Genomic DNA, 17342 nt, shown 5'->3' on the forward strand with positions numbered 1-17342 from the left:
CAATGAGATCTTTTTCTTCTTTAGAAACCAATAACTTAGTTGGTTTGGATTTTGTGGTTCTGTTCAGCACAAGGATCTCTTAATTCACTTTGAGAGTTTCCATATCACTCATTTAACCGTTAAATAGAATCAAGTCTGGAAGGGCATATGGGTCGCAATTGTTCGAAGCATATGGGATCAGAGAAACCTGATTGTGTTTAAACAAGGTCTACCGGACGCTGATGAAGTCTTCCATTTAGCTCAATTGGCCACTTGGTTATGTCTGAAATTTGGTGCGGCTCCTTTTACATATTCATACTCGGATTGGATTCTTAACCCAAACATTTGCTTGCAAAGTTACTGATATGGAGGTGGTTGTTGTATCTCATGCCAAGTATAAGTATTAGGTTTTAAGGAGAAGTTGGGGTGTTGAAGGGTGGAAGGATGTGAGGATAGGATGATAAGGCGCTCCTGGTTCAGAGCAGGTGCTGGCTCAAGGTGCTACTCCAAGGGTGATCGGGTTTGCTAGGTGGCTTCCAGGTAACTCTGATGCCAGACTTGGAGCTAGAAGCCGATTGGAGGTGTAAAAGGGAGGTTTGAAGCTGTTTGATGTTAGACAAAGAATGTTGGTGTGGTTTGTGTAGGTCAAGGTAGAGTGGCAGTAGCAGCATTTGCAAGAAGCTTTAATTATGAGGTTTTGTGTGTGGAGCAGAGCAAGTGGTATGCACGATCACCTTAGGAGCTACATGGAGAAAGGATCTTGAATTTGGCTGCAGAAATTCTGTTTTAATCATTCAATTTGTTGGTGTGTATACGTTGGAATGTAAAAGTACACAAATCAAATTGTGGTATGCTGCTGGAATGTAGAATATAGAAGAATGGAAGTATGGTTGAAAGAATGCTAGCAAGGGTGTAGGGCGTTTGTGTTGGGTATGCAGATGAAATAAGGAATGGAACACTGTTAATGAACCCTGCAGGTGGCCATGTAAGGTATATTGGATGTCAACAACCGTTGCTGGTTCATGCTGGGTCATGGAAGATGAAGAATGTCAAGTCACTACATATCAGTAAACTAGCGTGTGGACAGGAGGTTCAGCTTTGGATTCAAATTCTTAGACGCTGCCACAATCATTTTTATTATACTTGGTTTTACTGCACAAGTGACATAATGAGTGCTGAATTGTGGTATTGAGGGGACCTTAAACAATAGTTTCTTTAGACCATATGTGTAGGTTTTTGGGTTGGTAATGATCGGGGTAAAAGGAAGAGGCCCGTAATATTCCTGTGGAAGAATCAATCAGATTTATGATTTGATAAAAGTATATGCCCATCAAATGCTCCATCAAATAAATTTATGAATAAACTAGATGTAAACAACGTGGAAGCAATGACTTTTTTTCTGTGCATGTGATAAGTTGCTTCACAAGAATTTGCTTAAACAGTGACAGTGATCCATTGGTTTTTTTGTGTTGGGTTTGGTCCCAAAGCAGTATAGGAACATGAAGGGAACATGAATCTGAGTTATGGATTATATTGGATCCTGTAAGATAGAGTTTGGGTGAAGAAAAGCTAAGAAAGTGGGAAAATAGGACAAATGAGAAGCCATGCATGGTCCTAACTAAGTGGCTTGCTTTCCACGATGCTGCAGCGTAATTGGGATTGGAGCTTCAAATTTGGTCATTAGATAAGATGAATAAACAACATTGAACAAAAAAACATTTACGTTACAAAAAGTATTTTATTTGGATCAATTGACACCATTGAACTCTATAAAATGAATTATCTCAACTTGTTCTTGTATGTCTGCATTGTTTAAAAATTAGATCTTAAAGGTTATTTTTATGTATTTTCCAATTTGTAACGTGTTATTTTTTTTTTTGTTTTCTTGCAGGTCTATTTTATTTCTTACACCATACTGTTCCAGGATAATATTGCAAATTCAGGTTCAACCCCAGGAATTTATTACAGGTTTAGCCATTTATTTTTATTCTACTTAAGCATGAGTCGGTTTTAGCCATTTGCAAGATACTCTTATTGTAGTTTTATTGTTTTTGAGCTTGTGTAACCACATTTGTATGTGGCTAACCTTAGATCTTGTGAAACCTTGAATAACTGGTTGTTAAATTTTGACTGTTAAAGCAAGTGTAACAGGAGTCTAGTTTTTTGTTTTTCAATTGTTTCGGATGATATATTATGTATAAAGATTGTGACATATTGAAATGTTTTCTTTAATTCATTTATATATAGGTCATTTATATATTAACAAACCCAAAAATTTGTATAAAAGTCCCAACAACACTTAAAACTTGTACTATGTTCAAAGACTTGAAAAAAAGCTTAAGCACGAGAAGGACCTTGCAGCAAACATCATTCATGATAAACATACTAAGATAACTAAAATTCTAGATAGTTAGGACGTGTACCTCTCTAACGATGGTCCAAGAAATATTCTTAATGCAAGGAGGAATAGTCAGCGAGCCCATATACTTGTAATACTGCTTGTAGAAAATTTTGATTTGCCTAGGGTCAACTACACCCACCATTCTTTTTGCTTCCGTGCTATTAGAAATGGCCTTTATATGAATGGTTAACTACAAAAAGCAAGGGTTCATGTCTTACTTCAACTTTTATTATATATTAGCCTTTACAAACTTAGACATATTCATGCACAATGAGAGACACAAAAATTTAATTTACCGATGACAAGAAAGAATTTGGTCTTCTTCCAATCTTGTACAGTATTCCTATCACAGTTGTTTGTCCAGATGGAGTTTCGTGCACTATGTGTAACTCTAGATCAAACCTGCAGTGCAATTCTGTCCTTCAGTATTTTTTACATGTATAAGGTAAATATTCCAGGTAACAATATACAACAAAGGCACAAAGCAACCACAGTGCATAAACCATGTATTTTTTTATGAAATATGCAAAGATTTATATGAAATTTAGAGCGATATTATCATAACTTAATTCTCTATAAATTTAAAAGAAGTATATGATTACCTTTTCCCATCTATGGTGTGTTCAGAGGGGGAATGTCAGTGACATTGGTTAAGCACGTACTTAGTTTCATTAATTTGAAGATGACCTGCACGTACTTAAATTTTGATTGCATTGTGTTAGCTTATAGAATGATAATGGTTATTTATAATGGTTATTTGATAATGGTTATTTATAGAATGATTAAGAAATTCATAGAGACAACAATTGATCCAAACCAACTTGCAAATTGGTTTGGATCTAACTTTATATTCAACCATCCAGATCTGTTTTGAAGCATATAGATTGGTTGTATAATTAAAATTTTGTTTGTGTGACCCATAAAATTTACCAAAAGCTAGTTTGGTAAATGTAGGTTCTGATTAACTATTTTATGTAGTTAACACATTTATGTAAGTAATTTTTTGTTATGGTGTTTTGTTTTGTAGTCATGCCAATTGATAAGAGTTGGATTTCTAAACCACGAAACACCATTGAATATGCAAATGGTTTGAATGAATTTTTGGAATTTGCATTTGGACATGCTAATGGTGTTGTCATAAAGTGTCCGTGTTCAAAGTGTGGTTTCAATAAGTGGCAAACAAGGGATGTAGTTCAAGAACACTTAACATGTAGCACTTTTCCTCAAAACTACCAAACTTGGTATATGCACGGTGAAGGACTAAGTGGAAATGAGGCTGTGGTTGTTCCAAGTGCGCATGTCATTGAAGATGTCATAGAATCTCATAATCCAATGGAAGACATATTGAACGATGCATTTGGGTTTGTGGGGCACCACGATGATCACATTGATGAGGGTACTCAAGATGATGGTGTACAAGATGATATGTTGCATGGTGAAGGAAATACAAACTTTGATGCGTTGTTGAAGGACAATAATGAACCACTATATGAAGGTTATACCAAGTATTCAAAGTTATCATTCATGTTGAAGTTGTATCATATAAAATGCATGTGTAGAATGAGTGATAAAGCAATGACCATGATTCTAAACTTGCTAAAGGACGCATTTGAACATGCTAAGTTTCCTAACTCATTTTATGAGGCCAAGAATGTGATTAACAAACTTGGTCTTAATTATGTCAAAATACCAGCTTGTCCAAAAGATTGCATGCTATATTGGGGTGAAGAGAATGAAAGCTTAGAAGAATGTAAACGGTGCAAAACGTCTAAGTGGAAAGATAAAGATAAGAAACAATATGCAAAGATCTTGCGTTACTTTCCATTGAAGTCAAGATTGCAACGATTGTTTATGAGTTCTAAGACAACTGAATCTATGACATGGCATGCATCAGAGGATAACCAGGATGGGTTGATGAGGCATCCTAGAGATTCCGAGGCTTGGAAAGCATTTGATGTATTACATCCATAATTTGCAAATGATCATCGAAATGTACGACTGGGCTTAGCTAGTGATGGCTTCAACCCTTTCGGAACCATGAGTACAAGCTATAGTATATGGCCAGTAGTCCTCATCCCATACAATCGTCCTCCTTAGGAGTGTATGAAGCAAACCTCTTTTATCCTATCCATGATAATTCCTGGAAAACAAATGACAGGAAACGACATTGATGTATACTTACAACCACTCATAAAAGAATTAAAGCAGCTCTAGTTCGATGGAGTGCAATCTTTTGATTATTCGAAAAAAGAAATGTTTACATTGCGAGCGACTTTGTTGTGGACAATTAGTGACTTCCCTGGCCTAGGCAATTTATCTGGATGGAACACGCACACTGGTCTTGCTTGCCCAACTTGTAACTTTGACACTGAGTCTTCTTTGTTGTATAGGGGCGAATACAGCTTTATGGGACACCGTCGATTTTTACATAAAGAACATAGATTCAGATTGAGTAGTTCTCTTTTTGACAGAAGAACTGAACTAAGGGAAGCACCAGAACATTTGTCAGGGTCAGACATATTTAAACAAGTTGAGGGTATCAATGTTACATTTGGAAAACCATTAGAACCTACGGATACAAGTAAAAGGGGTCGGGGAAAAAATGTTCTTGAAGTTGTTGGAGCAGAACAATGGAAAAAGAGAAGTATATTTTTTGATCTTCCTTATTGGGAGACGAACTTGTTACACCATTGTCTAGATGTCATGCATATTGAAAAAAAAATGTTTGTGACAATGTTTTGTATACATTACTCAATGACCCTAAGAAATCAAAAGATAATTTAAAAGCCCGAAAGGTACTTAAAGAAATGGGTATAAGGAAGGAACTTTGGCCAGATGAAAGAGGAAGATTTCGGCCAAGTGTGTTTTCATTGTCAAAACCAAAGAAAAAAACGTTTTTACAAACACTGAAAGATGTGAAAATGCCAGATGGATACTCAAGTAATATTTCAAGGTGTATTGATTTGAAAGCTGGAAAGATTTTTGGCCTCAAGAGTCATGATTGTCATATTCTTATGGAACATTTACTACCCATTGCCATACGTAATGTTTTACCAAACAATGTGACTGCAGTGATAGTAGAACTATGTTCATTTTTTCGACAATTATGTGGCAAAAGTTTAAGCCAAACCGAACTTGATAAACTTCATTCCTGCATCATTGAAACTCTTTGCCACATGGAAATGTTGTTCCCTCCTACTTTTTTTACAGTTATGGTGCACTTAAATTGTCACTTAGTTGGTGAGGCCAAACTTGGAGGCCCAGTTAATTATCGTTGGATGTATCCCATAGAAAGGTAAATGTTTTTGGCACACATAGATTTTGAAGTTTTTTTAAGCTTCATATTTGATTATCCTAATTGAAAAATTATTTTATAGGTATTTGGGACATTTAAAATCATATGTTCGAAACAAGGCACAACCTGAAGGTTCCATTGCCGAAGGATACCTAGCTGAAGAGGTTCTGACCTTTACCTCTGAATATATAGAAGGGGTTGAAACAAGAAGTAACAGACCTTCACGTGTGGATGATTCTTGTAATACAAATATGCCACAATTGAGTACCATTTTCCCACCAATTGGTAGAGTAGTAAGTGCCTCTTCAACTTTTGAGTTGTCAACCATGCAAAGAACTCAAGCACATCGATATGTTTTATTTAATTGCCCTGAAGTTACCCCTTTCATTCAGTGAGTGTTAACACAACTATAAATTTAATTATATTCAAAATGTGTCCTTAATGGAATCATTAGTAACACATTGGTTATGATTATTTCTTAGGGAATTTAAATGTCATTTGCGAAGGAGGTCTAGAGGGAGAAGAATTTCAAATATAGAGATAGAAAGGATTGTTAATAAGGATTTCATGAATTGGTTTACTCAAAGGGTACGTAGAAACTGTTTTTATAATTGTTTTATTAAAGTTTGTAACATATGTTCACACATTCAATCCTTATTTTTGTAGATTAATAACCCAGACATTTCAAGTACAGTGTCAAATGATCTTAAGTATCTATCTCAAGGTCCGACTCCACATGGTAGAAGATTTTATGCCTTCAATGTAAATGGATTCAATTTTAGGACCGAAAGTCAAGAACATGGGTTAAAAACCCAAAACAGTGGAGTTTACTTAACTTCATCAACATCATGTGTTGCAAGTATGGCTCATCAAAACATTAGGAAAGCGGATTTGGCATACTATGGAAAATTTAGAAGATATAATTGAGCTTAATTACTATGGTCGTTATAAAGTGACATTGTTCAAATGTAAATGGGCTGACACCACAAGAGATAGGGGGCTTAGAAAGGATCCGTGGGGTTTTACTTCTATTAATTTTTCAAGATTAATTCACATGGGAGATCGTGAGGAGCATGATCCATATATTGAAGCTTCACAGGCTGAAATGGTATATTATGTTAATGATGAAGTTAACAAGGATTGGAAAATTGTCGTCCACTTGAAACCACGAGACTTGTATGATATGGGAGAAGGAGATAATGAAGTTTGTGAACTGGAACCATGTCCACAACAAGATTTAAACCAATTTTTCAGCGAGTCTGACCATTTGCCATTGTTTAGGGATGATGAAGATGATGAATTATTAAACGAGGACAACAATGATCACGAACTTCATGAAAATGACTCAATGTCAGAGTAATAATAAGTTTGGTCTGTTAATAAAACTGCACATGTATGGTTATTGTTAGTTGCACATCTATTTGATTATGTACTTTGATATGCATTGTTATATCTTGTTTTTGTATTTTATTCTTTCCTTTTTATGTGCAGATATGCCTAAGCCTAAGAGGATTAAGAACTTGCTTAAGGCAATTGGTGGACATAGTTCAGACACATCTGTGAGGAACTATGTTCAACCTAATGACACGCCTCAAACTACACGTCAACAAATAACTAAATCTGGTCAACCACATTTTGGATCTCCATTACCACAAGCATCTGGACATACACCACCACAAATCTCAAAATCTACTCAACGACGAGATTTACAACCTACTTTTGAATCAGCAGCACTACCACAAACTGAGTCTACTCAACCACCAATCTGCACAATCTGCACAACCTGAAGGCACATCTGAGTCTGCACTACCACATACATCTGAGTCTACACTGCCACATACATCCGAGTCTACAGAACCATATACCCCTCTATCTGCACAACCGCATACATTAGAATCTGAAGCAGAAAGGGTGGCACCAAAAAAAGGCAGACATTCAAACCACTATTGGTTTGTTGATACTATAGGTAAAGATATGTTAATTTTGTTGTTGTGTTTTTCTTTTTCATTTAATTACTTTCATTGTAAATACCTTAATGTATTATACTTTATAGATGAGCATGGAGTTACTCAGAAAATGAAGCTCAAGGTTAGGGATGCTCATAATTTGCCCACTGGAACACGTGTGGTTGTCAACTATGATGATAACTTTCAACCCATTGGAGAAGCATGTGGTTTGCTTGCTGGAGTTTGTGGACAGCTAGCAGCAAATCATATATTGTTGCCTATAAGTTTTGAAAGTTGGTCATTTGTGCCTGATACTTACAAGGATACTATATGGGAGAATGCACTAAAGGTAATTGACCCTACATTCAATAAAACATTAAATATGTACATTCTTATTTCAGTTTTTGAATATATATGTGGACTAACTATTGTATTATTTGAAGAGTCGTTTTTGCTTCAAGGTAAATGAAGATCTCGCTAAGAGAGATGTTATGTTCAAAATTGGCAAATTGTGGAGGGAGTATAGATGCAAGCTCTGGAATGAATTCTATGACCCAGTGTTAAGCAGAAATGACTTAATAAAGAATGTTCCAGATGGTCTTAACATGGAGCAGTGGGCTATATTTGTGGATTATCCTCTCAAGCCTTCCACAGTGGTACATACTTTTCATTTCATATATTTCTCACTCAACTTGATTTTAAATTTGCAAAAACTGATTTCATTTTATTGTGTAGAAACTGTGTAACAGGAATAGAGAGATAAGAAAGAAACAAACTATTCCTCCTCACACTGGTGGAGCTATGGCATTGTCAAGAAGGAGGGATAATCTGGTATATTTACTTATATGTAGTTTTGTGAATTTGGCATATATTTTGATTTATAATATATTATGTATTTTTGTAATTATATTATCCTTTTTGGAATGTATAGAAAATTGAGACTGGTAGGAACATTGGCCGAGCTGAGATGTGGAAGATCACACACAAGAGGAAGAATGGCACGTATGTTAATGATGAAGCTATGGAGATTGGGGTAACTTCTAATTATATCAGTTTTGTATATACTGTTTTTGAGACATACTATTTTGGATTTGGATACTGATTTGGATATTGTTTTGGACTATTTTGGACTATTTTAGATACTGTCTTAGACTGTTTTGGATTGTTTTGGGTTATTTTGGACACTGTCTTGGACTGTTTTAGGAACATATTGTCTCTACCATGGGTATATATTGTTTTGGACTGTTTTGGATTGTTTTAGACTGTTTTGGATTGTTTTGGGCTATTTTGGATACTGTCTTGGACTGTTTTGGACACTGTTTTGGGAACATATTGTGTCTGCCATGAGTATATACTATTTTGGACTGTTTTGGGCTATTTTGGATACTGTCTTGAATTGTTTTCGATTATTTTGGGAACACTTTGTCTCTACCAAGGGTATATATTGTTTTGGACTGTTTTGAATTGTTTTGGGCTATTTTGGATACTGTCTTGAATTGTTTTGGATTGTTTTAGGAACATATTGTCTCTATCATGGGTATATATTGTTTTGGACTATTTTGGATTGTTTTGGGCTATCTTGGATACTTCCTTGGACTGTTTTGAACACTTTTTTGGGAACATATTGTCTCTACCATGGGTATATATTGTTTTGGACTGTTTTGGATTGTTTTGGGCTATTTTGGATATTGTCTTAGACTGTTTTAGACTGTTTTGGGAACATATTGTCTCTACCATGGGTATATATTGTTTTGGACTGTTTTGGATTGTTTTGGGCTATTTTGGATACTGTCTTGGACTGTTTTGGACTGTTTTGGGAATACGAACATTAAAGTTGGTTGCTTCCATTTTTATGTAGGATAAAATTGATGAGTTAATGCTGGAAAATCCAGAAACTGCATCACATATATCTCCAAATGATCCTGTTGGTGTCATTTTTGGAAAGGAGCATCCAGGGAGGGTCAGAGGACTTTCATATGGAGCTTGTCCTACCCTTTCTTTCAGGAAATCCACAACAAGGATAAGCAATATGAATAATGGTTCCTCTAGTGGTGGGTCTTCAACAAATGTTGAAGAAAAGGTAGAAAATATGGCAACTGAACTTGCAGTTGTAAGGAGCCAAATGCATACTATGCTAGCCTACATTACTTTTAGACCAGACGTGCCGGAACATTTTGCTGCAATGGCAACAAATTTGGTACAAGCATCTATTAATGAGGTATAAATTACTATACTTAAAATTTTATTATAATATTGTTTTCATTTATTTTTTAAAAATTGTCAATTAATTTTAAACATATTTTAACTTATTCCAGGCACCGGATGTTGCTAGTGGTGCTCCATCACCAAACCAGAATATAAGATCAAGTGGAGGGAGTAAGAAAATTAGGATTGAGAATTTACTTGTAATATGTTTAGAAAGTGAAACAATTTACATTTTGACAATTTAATTTACTTGTTAATTGGATTAGTTTGACATTATCAACTTTGTTCTTTCAATGAATGAATGAACTCATCTTTTGATTATTATATTTCTCAATTTTAATTATATTATGAAATTAGTTTATGTTATAACTTAATTATATATATTACGAAACATAATACCAAATTAATTAATATTATAAAATCAAATTATAAAATAGAATTAAATAAATTATTATAAATATTAAAAATAAAATTAAAGTTTAATTATAATATCAAATTAAATAATATTATGAAATCAAATTATAAAATAGAATTGAATAAAATTATTATAAATATTAAAATAAAATTAAATATTTAATATTTAATATTCGAATTATGACAGTTATAAAGTGTATTATAAATGTCATACTATACTATATTAAGTGGCGGTTAAAACTGTCACTATTTACGTAAGAATTGGTTTACCCAGTTTTAAAATTACGACATTTATAACTGACGTCAATTGCACGCTTAAAACCGCCACATTATACAATGCATACTATGGCGTCTGCTACAACGATTCTCATTTGACCGCCACATTAAACTTTGTGGCGGCAAGAATTCTGGCGGTACGCAATACCGCCACAGACGTATAATGCGGCGGTTAAAAACGCCAGTTTTTTACGAAAATAACTGCCGCATTATACACGTTTTTTTGTAGTGAATCAAAGACGGTTACTGTCGTTATAACTCCAAGGCTGAGGCAATCAAAGACGATTCCTTATGGAACCGTCGTTATAACTCCCAGCTCCACCTTATAAAGACAGTTCTTTACTGAACCGTCGTGATATGTTCCACTTATTTACAAAAGTGCCACCGTGTCTCTTATAACGATGGTTATTTAGGAACCGTCTTTGTTTAGAGTCGTTAATGAAGTTTTTTTGTATTAGTGAACCAAGAATGTTGATCTTGACAACCTCAAGAGCACACAACCCTTTTTGGCTTTACAACACCAGAATGTACACAATTCACAGAACGAATTACACTGTTACCGAATCAACTGAAATCAATACAGAGTAATCCTATTTCACTTCTCTCTTGAATATCCAAAGCTCAAAGTTCAAACTCAAATGCTTCAAAAAATCTTTGAAAAACTCAAATATGTTTTTCTTTCTTGTTGTTTGTTATAAAACATTAACAAACTATTTATAGTATTCAAATCTTGGTCAAAGCATTTAAAGCAAGAGCGTATTCAATTATGAAATCAATTAAATCTTTTTTAACAAACAAAACTGTTTTCTGTTAGGATTCCAAACAAACAATCAGTTGAAATAGCGAATCAATCGGTTGCTTAGGTTTGACAGCAAGTCAACCATCCAAAGCAGTTTTCAAACTTTTACAAAAACACCTAAGTATAAAACAATCGGTTGTTTCGACAAAACAACAGGTTGTTTCGAGAAAACAACAAGTTGTTTTTCACTTAGTTTGAAAAACACTTTAATCTTAAAAGATTTGAAAACACTTAAGCTTTAGATTCAACAAAGAGTGGATTACAAATATAATCTACCCCAGATCCTATTCTAAAGCACCTCAACAACAACAAGCACATTCAGCCTTCCATCAAACACAAAGGATTTGGATTCTTCAAAGCTTGAACACACTTGATTCAACAGTTCCTATGCTTCCACAACTCGTTTACCACTGCAATCCAAACCGCTCCCCATACATCGCCGGGAGCATTTCTGAGTTTGAACTGGGAAAAATTTAGCAAAGGAACGTTGTGAAACACGAATTGCACTCCAATCCATTCAAAGCAATGACTCCAAACTAGCCAAACAAATGTCCAACACCCTCCAAGCAGTAACGAGTGCAGAAGGCTGCGGTTTACACCTCCAAAACTGCTTATATACTATGGTATCCTCTCCTTCACAACTCCCCCTAAAACAATTATAAGCTGAATTAACCGTATAAGATACCACCTCCCATCCTTCCAAACCCAACTATAGTTATTATCCAACTCAAAACTCAACCGTGGAATTAGCTCGAAAATTTGGCTTTGTTAGTCCAAAATTTATGTATGTTGTCTTGAATCAAAATTGATTAAACAATAAAATATAAGTGCAGAGGAAACAAATAGTATTGATAAGGGAGATTTTCATATGGAGAGACTAGATCCTACCAAGTATTAGAGGTTTTTGGCTTCAGAGTTTTGGCATGATTTGGACAGAGCTAATCCTGTGGAGACAGGTCTAAGAATGTACGAAGAGAAGCTATTGATAGGCGCGTGGTTGAGCAATATGGGGTCCCATTTGCAATTCTATTGCAAATATATGGTTGTGGTAATGTCAAAGGTATAATATAACTAAACAAAACCTGTTATTTTATTCCATACATTTTTACTAAACAAATTCCTCTAAATTTTGACCATTTTTTTTCCATCTGTGCAGCTTACTTGTTGATGGCATTGATATTGGAAAGTTCACAATGAAGGTTATTGATGATGTAAAGAACAGTCAACAAAAATATTCATTTTCGATCATCTAACAACTGATACAGCATCAATGAACTTGCTTCTTTATAGTAATGTGACTTTTTTTAACAGAGAATCTCAATATATTTTCCATTTTAAAACAAAACACTCAACATAATTGAAATGCAAATGAGAAGTAATTGACAATAATAAAGAAAATTACACAAGACATTAGATTTGTGCCCTTGGTAAGAGGAATTTTGGATTTACAGCATGACACTACGCAGCACAATAGTCTCAATAGTGAGTCCAGGTCCAAAACCAAACAGTACTCCCCAATCAAAACCTTCTCCAGTTGTGGAAAGTTCAGCTTCTTTGGACTTGTTCCTCATTTCATCCATTATGAAAAGCACACAAGCACTTGCCATATTACCATACTCAGCAAGAACATGTCGACTGGCTCGCAGTTTTCCTGGCTTCAAACCTAACTTTTCCTCAACTTGGTCTAGAATTGCACGTCCACCAGGATGCACTATCCAAAAGATGGAGTTATAATCAGAGAGGCTTAGTGGTTGAAAAGCTTCAACAAGAACATTCTCAATGTTGTTTGAAATAAGATCAGGAAGACCCTTGAGAACATGGAATGTCAGACCAGCTTCACGAAGGTGCAATGCCATGACCTCTTCAGTATTTGGCACTATTGTTTGAGAAGTCCACACTAGTTGAAACAAAGGCTTCTCAACATTGGGTATTACGTCCGAACCAATAATGGCAGCAGAAGCACCATCTCCGAAGAGTGATTGCCCCACAAGGTTATCAACATGAGCCTCACTGGGGCCACGGAAGGTGAATATGGTGATTTCTGAGCAAACTAATAACACACGAGCACCTTTGTTGTTTTCAGCCAAGTCTTTGGCCAAACGAAGACCAGTTCCACCGGCATAACATCCTTGTTGGTATATCATGTAACGCTTCACATTGAGGTTAAGCCCCAAGAGTTTGGTGAGTTGGTAGTCAGCACCAGGCATGTCATTACCACTTGTGGTGCAAAAGATTAGGTGGGTGACTTTAGACTTTGGTTCACCCCATTCTTCTATGGCCTTTGTTGCAGCCTCTTTTCCTAGCCTCGCTACTTCCATCACTACCAAGTCTTGCCTTGCATTCAATGAAGGTGCATTGTGCTCACCAATGTTCGGGTGCTCCTTCAGCATCTCTTCTGTCAACTGCATGTATCGCTTCTTAATCATTGACTTTTTGCCTAAGGAAATATAAATGCAACTGAGTTAAGTGTGTTATGCATGCATGCTATGATTAGGGTATGAACCAAGGAAAAAATTAACCCAAACAAAAACAAAAGGAATATTCATGTATATATGATGTTATTACATAAGCGGTCGAATTTTTTTTTGAGCTCTGTCTTATGTTCACTCTTGGTGACACGAAAATAGTAGTCAGAATAGGTGCTTTGTTCCACACAGTTGAGAGGAGTAGCAGTGGCTATTGCCAAGATTGTAGCTGGGCGTTCTGCCCTTTGTGCCTTGTGGATCTCATCAACACTTGCCATTTTTTTCTCTAGAGCTTATAAGTAGAAAGAAGAAGAAAACGTGAGTGAAATGGAGTGGTGGACATGAACTTTAGACGATGGAAAAAGGGGTATATAAAGAAAAAGGAGGGAAAATGGGGCTCTATGACACACGTTGAAAGTGTTTTGGCAAATTACTAAAAATGGATGACACATATTACAAACTTTACCTTAGAATTAGATGCTGCCGACGCTTATTAACCAGGAAAAGGAATGTTCTTCTTTTTTTTGGAATAAAAAAAATGTACTTTCACAACTACAACTATATTATAATAATATTTATGATTAATGAGATAATTAATACAGTTATTATGTTTTTAAATTTAAATAGGTTTGTCTATATGACTTTGTGTAGATTAACTAGTATGCCGTCTCACATACGTAAGATTTTTTTATCACATAGATAACTTAAAAAATATTTTAATATTAGTTTTAACTAACTCACAAATTTGTGTTATTTTAATTGGTTTTTTGTTAAAAAAAATGAGTGTTATTTTAAAAAAAATTGTCTAAGGATTCCGTCATTTGATTTTGTAATTAATGAGATGAAGTAACTATTATTTTTGTCTTTTTTTTCTAACTCATGGGTCTATTGACTCTTCCCTTTTCAATTTGCTCTAATTTGTTTGTCAACTTGCTTCGGAAGAGGAAAAGAACAAATTGGCGTGCGAGTTTGAAAAAATTGGAGAAAAAATGAGCGAGTTGAGTAACGAGTTAGAGATGGAAAGACAAAACTAATGACCACTTTGTTAGAATATATGACTTTAAACTACAGGGGTGAATGGTTTAAATAGGGATTTCAAAAACTTTTAAGCCTTGAATGAAATTTCTTCGAGAATATCTTGATAAAGAAATCAGTTTTTCAAAACACAAAGCTAAAAGCACAACACCAGCAAAACAATCGATTGTTTCTCAGAAACAATCGGTTGTTTATACCATTTACAAATATCAAAACTGAATTTAAAGAGTTAAGGGATAGGGAGAATGCACACAGAGATTTATACTGGTTCACTCTAAACCCAGAGCTACATCCAGTCTTCTCAGAAACCACTGAGGAATTCCACTAAGCAATCAAACCTAGATCACTTACAACACAACCAAGAAAGTGACATTGATCCCCTCAAGACACACACTTCTCTTGGCCAACACACCAACACTAAGAATGTTGATCTTGATCCCCTCAAGAACACACAACACTTCTCAGCAACCACACAAAAATATTTATTCAACAAATACAAGGATTACACTTGTTACAGAAGCAAATATGAAATCAATACAAGCAGAAATCCTATCTCACACACTTTGATCAATCTCAATCTCTAAGCAATCTCAACTCTTTGAAAAACTCAAAAACTTTTGTTAATTGTTATTTCTCAAATCTGTTTTTCTGAATATATTCAAAGATGTTGTTTGTTATCAAATCTTAACAACCTTATTCATTGCATTTAATAGATTGGTCAAAGCATTAAAGACTGGAGCGTAAACAGTTAGAAAAACATTTAAAGCTCAATCAAAGCAAAAACCACTTTTCTGTTATGATACCAAAACAAACAATCGGTTGTTTCCTCGAATCAATCGGTTGTTTTGGTTTTAACAGCTTAACCATTTGAAAAACAATTTTCAATCTTTTCTAAAAATACCTAAGTATAAAACAATCGGTTGTTTCGACAAAACAACAGGTTGTTTTCACTTAGTTTGAAAAACACTTTTCTTTTGAAAAGATTAAGACTGCCTATGCTTTGGATTCGATCAAGGGTGAATTACAAAACTCAAACTACCCCAGATCCTATCTAAGACAACTCAGCAACAACAAGCACAACCTTTCAACATCCTTCAAAGGGTTTTAGATTCTTCAAAGCTTGAACACCACTTGGTTCAACACACTTCATTTTGTTGATGACAAAATTAAACAAGGTAACTAGGAAAAACTAAAAAAAATGGAAACTCAATATAACAATATTTTGTAATAGAAACTGGATTAAAAAAATTGTGAGACTTTTGTTTAGATCTTCAATGTTTGAACATCGTCTAGCGAGTTTTCTTAAGACATCATCTGTCATTTGCATTATTATTCTTGCTAACTATGAGTAGAATTCATGATGTATTTCATTATTAATAGTTTAGTGAAGACATTGTCTATCATACTTCATATTTGCATCGTCTAACACTTTTAGTAAAGTCAAACTTCTTTGTTTATTTCAACACATGGTCTGACGAGTTATTTCGTCTTTCTTTTTAGCAAGTGTACTTGTGATTCCTTTATGCTTTGCTGTTTTAGTAACTTCTCATTCTTAATAGTGTTGTTGCAAATCATAACACATCATTATAGTTTTCTCTTAATTATCATTAAAACATTCTTAAAGTTTCTTATCATGAGATCGTCTAGTGAGTCAAGGAATCATCTAAGACTATCTAGTGTCTTAACAATCTCCCCTTTTTTTATGATGATAAAAGCTATAAGTATAAATAGGTCTTTTGCGATTTTTTCCATGTATCAGAGTCTAATGTCATAATTTTTAATATCAGAGATTTATGCGCAAACAAATTTTTGTTAATAACTGTTAAATAGAAACAATGATAAACTATTCTTAAAACAAAAAACTTTGTCAAAATGGAAACAAGCAAAAGAAAAAACATTGCATGGCATAGTCCTCAAATTCTAGGGAAGCTAACTTATTAACCTTTTGGTCCTCTTCGACCTCATACACATTAAAAATTTGTTCTACCTTAGTTTCCCCTCATAGATATACATTTGGGTCACTATCCCCATTAAAACTAGGTAATTTTATAAAAAGTAGGGTCTAATTTTGCACTCTCCAATCTTCTTCTTCTTTTTGACTTCCATAGTACATGTAATGTCTTGTAGCTCTTCTAGGCTCTCATCTCCTCTCGCGGTTTTGTCTCACTTGTGTATCATCTAGCCTTTGGATCCTTCCCATTAGTTGTTGTAGTTCCTCTTCCTTGTGGGTCAAGCTCCTCTTGGTATTCTCAAGCTCCCCCAAAAGACGTTTCTTTTGAGTTGATTGTAGTTTGAAAGATTCCCCTGAAGATAAATTATGCATATTTCCGCACAACAAAAGTTAAACAATTAGTTTTTAACAACAAATAATGCATTCACTCATGTGTAACACTCGACTATTTAGTAAAGAATGGAAAAGGGGTAGAATCACTTAAGAAAGATTTTCAAAAACGCCCAAGGGTCTGCACTTGGTAGCAACACTTCAAGTGAAAGAGGTCAAAACTCTTATCACTTGCTCATGCAAAGA

At 34.7% G+C, this 17342-nt stretch overlaps 3 protein-coding genes across 3 annotated transcripts; 2 read left to right on the top strand and 1 right to left on the bottom strand.

Annotated features, from left to right (window-relative positions):
- Positions 1–3409: 3409 nt before the first annotated feature.
- Positions 3410–4351, top strand: LOC137815478 (uncharacterized). The gene has a single exon (XM_068618595.1). The coding sequence runs from the start codon at positions 3410–3412 to the stop codon at positions 4349–4351; it is 942 nt and encodes a 313-aa protein (XP_068474696.1).
- Positions 4352–7066: 2715 nt separating this feature from the next.
- Positions 7067–8376, top strand: LOC137815479 (uncharacterized). Its single transcript, XM_068618596.1, has 6 exons — positions 7067–7079; positions 7167–7234; positions 7332–7641; positions 7729–7970; positions 8083–8277; positions 8371–8376. Exons 1-6 carry the CDS (start codon positions 7067–7069, stop codon positions 8374–8376), a joined length of 834 nt encoding a protein of 277 aa, XP_068474697.1.
- Positions 8377–12640: 4264 nt separating this feature from the next.
- LOC137813483 (chalcone synthase 1B-like) lies at positions 12641–14123 on the bottom strand. Its single transcript, XM_068615773.1, has 2 exons — positions 13881–14123; positions 12641–13752 (listed from the first exon to the last, which is right to left on the bottom strand). Exons 1-2 carry the CDS (start codon positions 14056–14058, stop codon positions 12761–12763), a joined length of 1170 nt encoding a protein of 389 aa, XP_068471874.1. The 5' UTR covers positions 14059–14123; the 3' UTR covers positions 12641–12760.
- Positions 14124–17342: the final 3219 nt, after the last annotated feature.

This window comes from Phaseolus vulgaris, chromosome 1 (assembly GCF_000499845.2).
Source record: "Phaseolus vulgaris cultivar G19833 chromosome 1, P. vulgaris v2.0, whole genome shotgun sequence".
Lineage (NCBI taxonomy): Eukaryota > Viridiplantae > Streptophyta > Magnoliopsida > Fabales > Fabaceae > Phaseolus > Phaseolus vulgaris.

Bases quoted from the DNA above. Each gene is read 5' to 3' on its own strand.
- LOC137815478 (XM_068618595.1), top strand. From the start codon at position 3,410: ATGCCAATTGATAAGAGTTGGATTTCTAAACCACGAAACACCATTGAA.
- LOC137815479 (XM_068618596.1), top strand. The intron at 7,235-7,331 runs GTGAGGAACTAT...CATTACCACAAG, and splicing joins GACATAGTTCAGACACATCT to CATCTGGACATACACCACCA. The intron at 7,971-8,082 runs GTAATTGACCCT...TTTTGCTTCAAG, and splicing joins TATGGGAGAATGCACTAAAG to GTAAATGAAGATCTCGCTAA.
- LOC137813483 (XM_068615773.1), bottom strand. From the start codon at position 14,058: ATGGCAAGTGTTGATGAGATCCACAAGGCACAAAGGGCAGAACGCCCA. The intron at 13,753-13,880 runs GTAATAACATCA...ATATTTCCTTAG, and splicing joins AAAAAAATTCGACCGCTTAT to GCAAAAAGTCAATGATTAAG.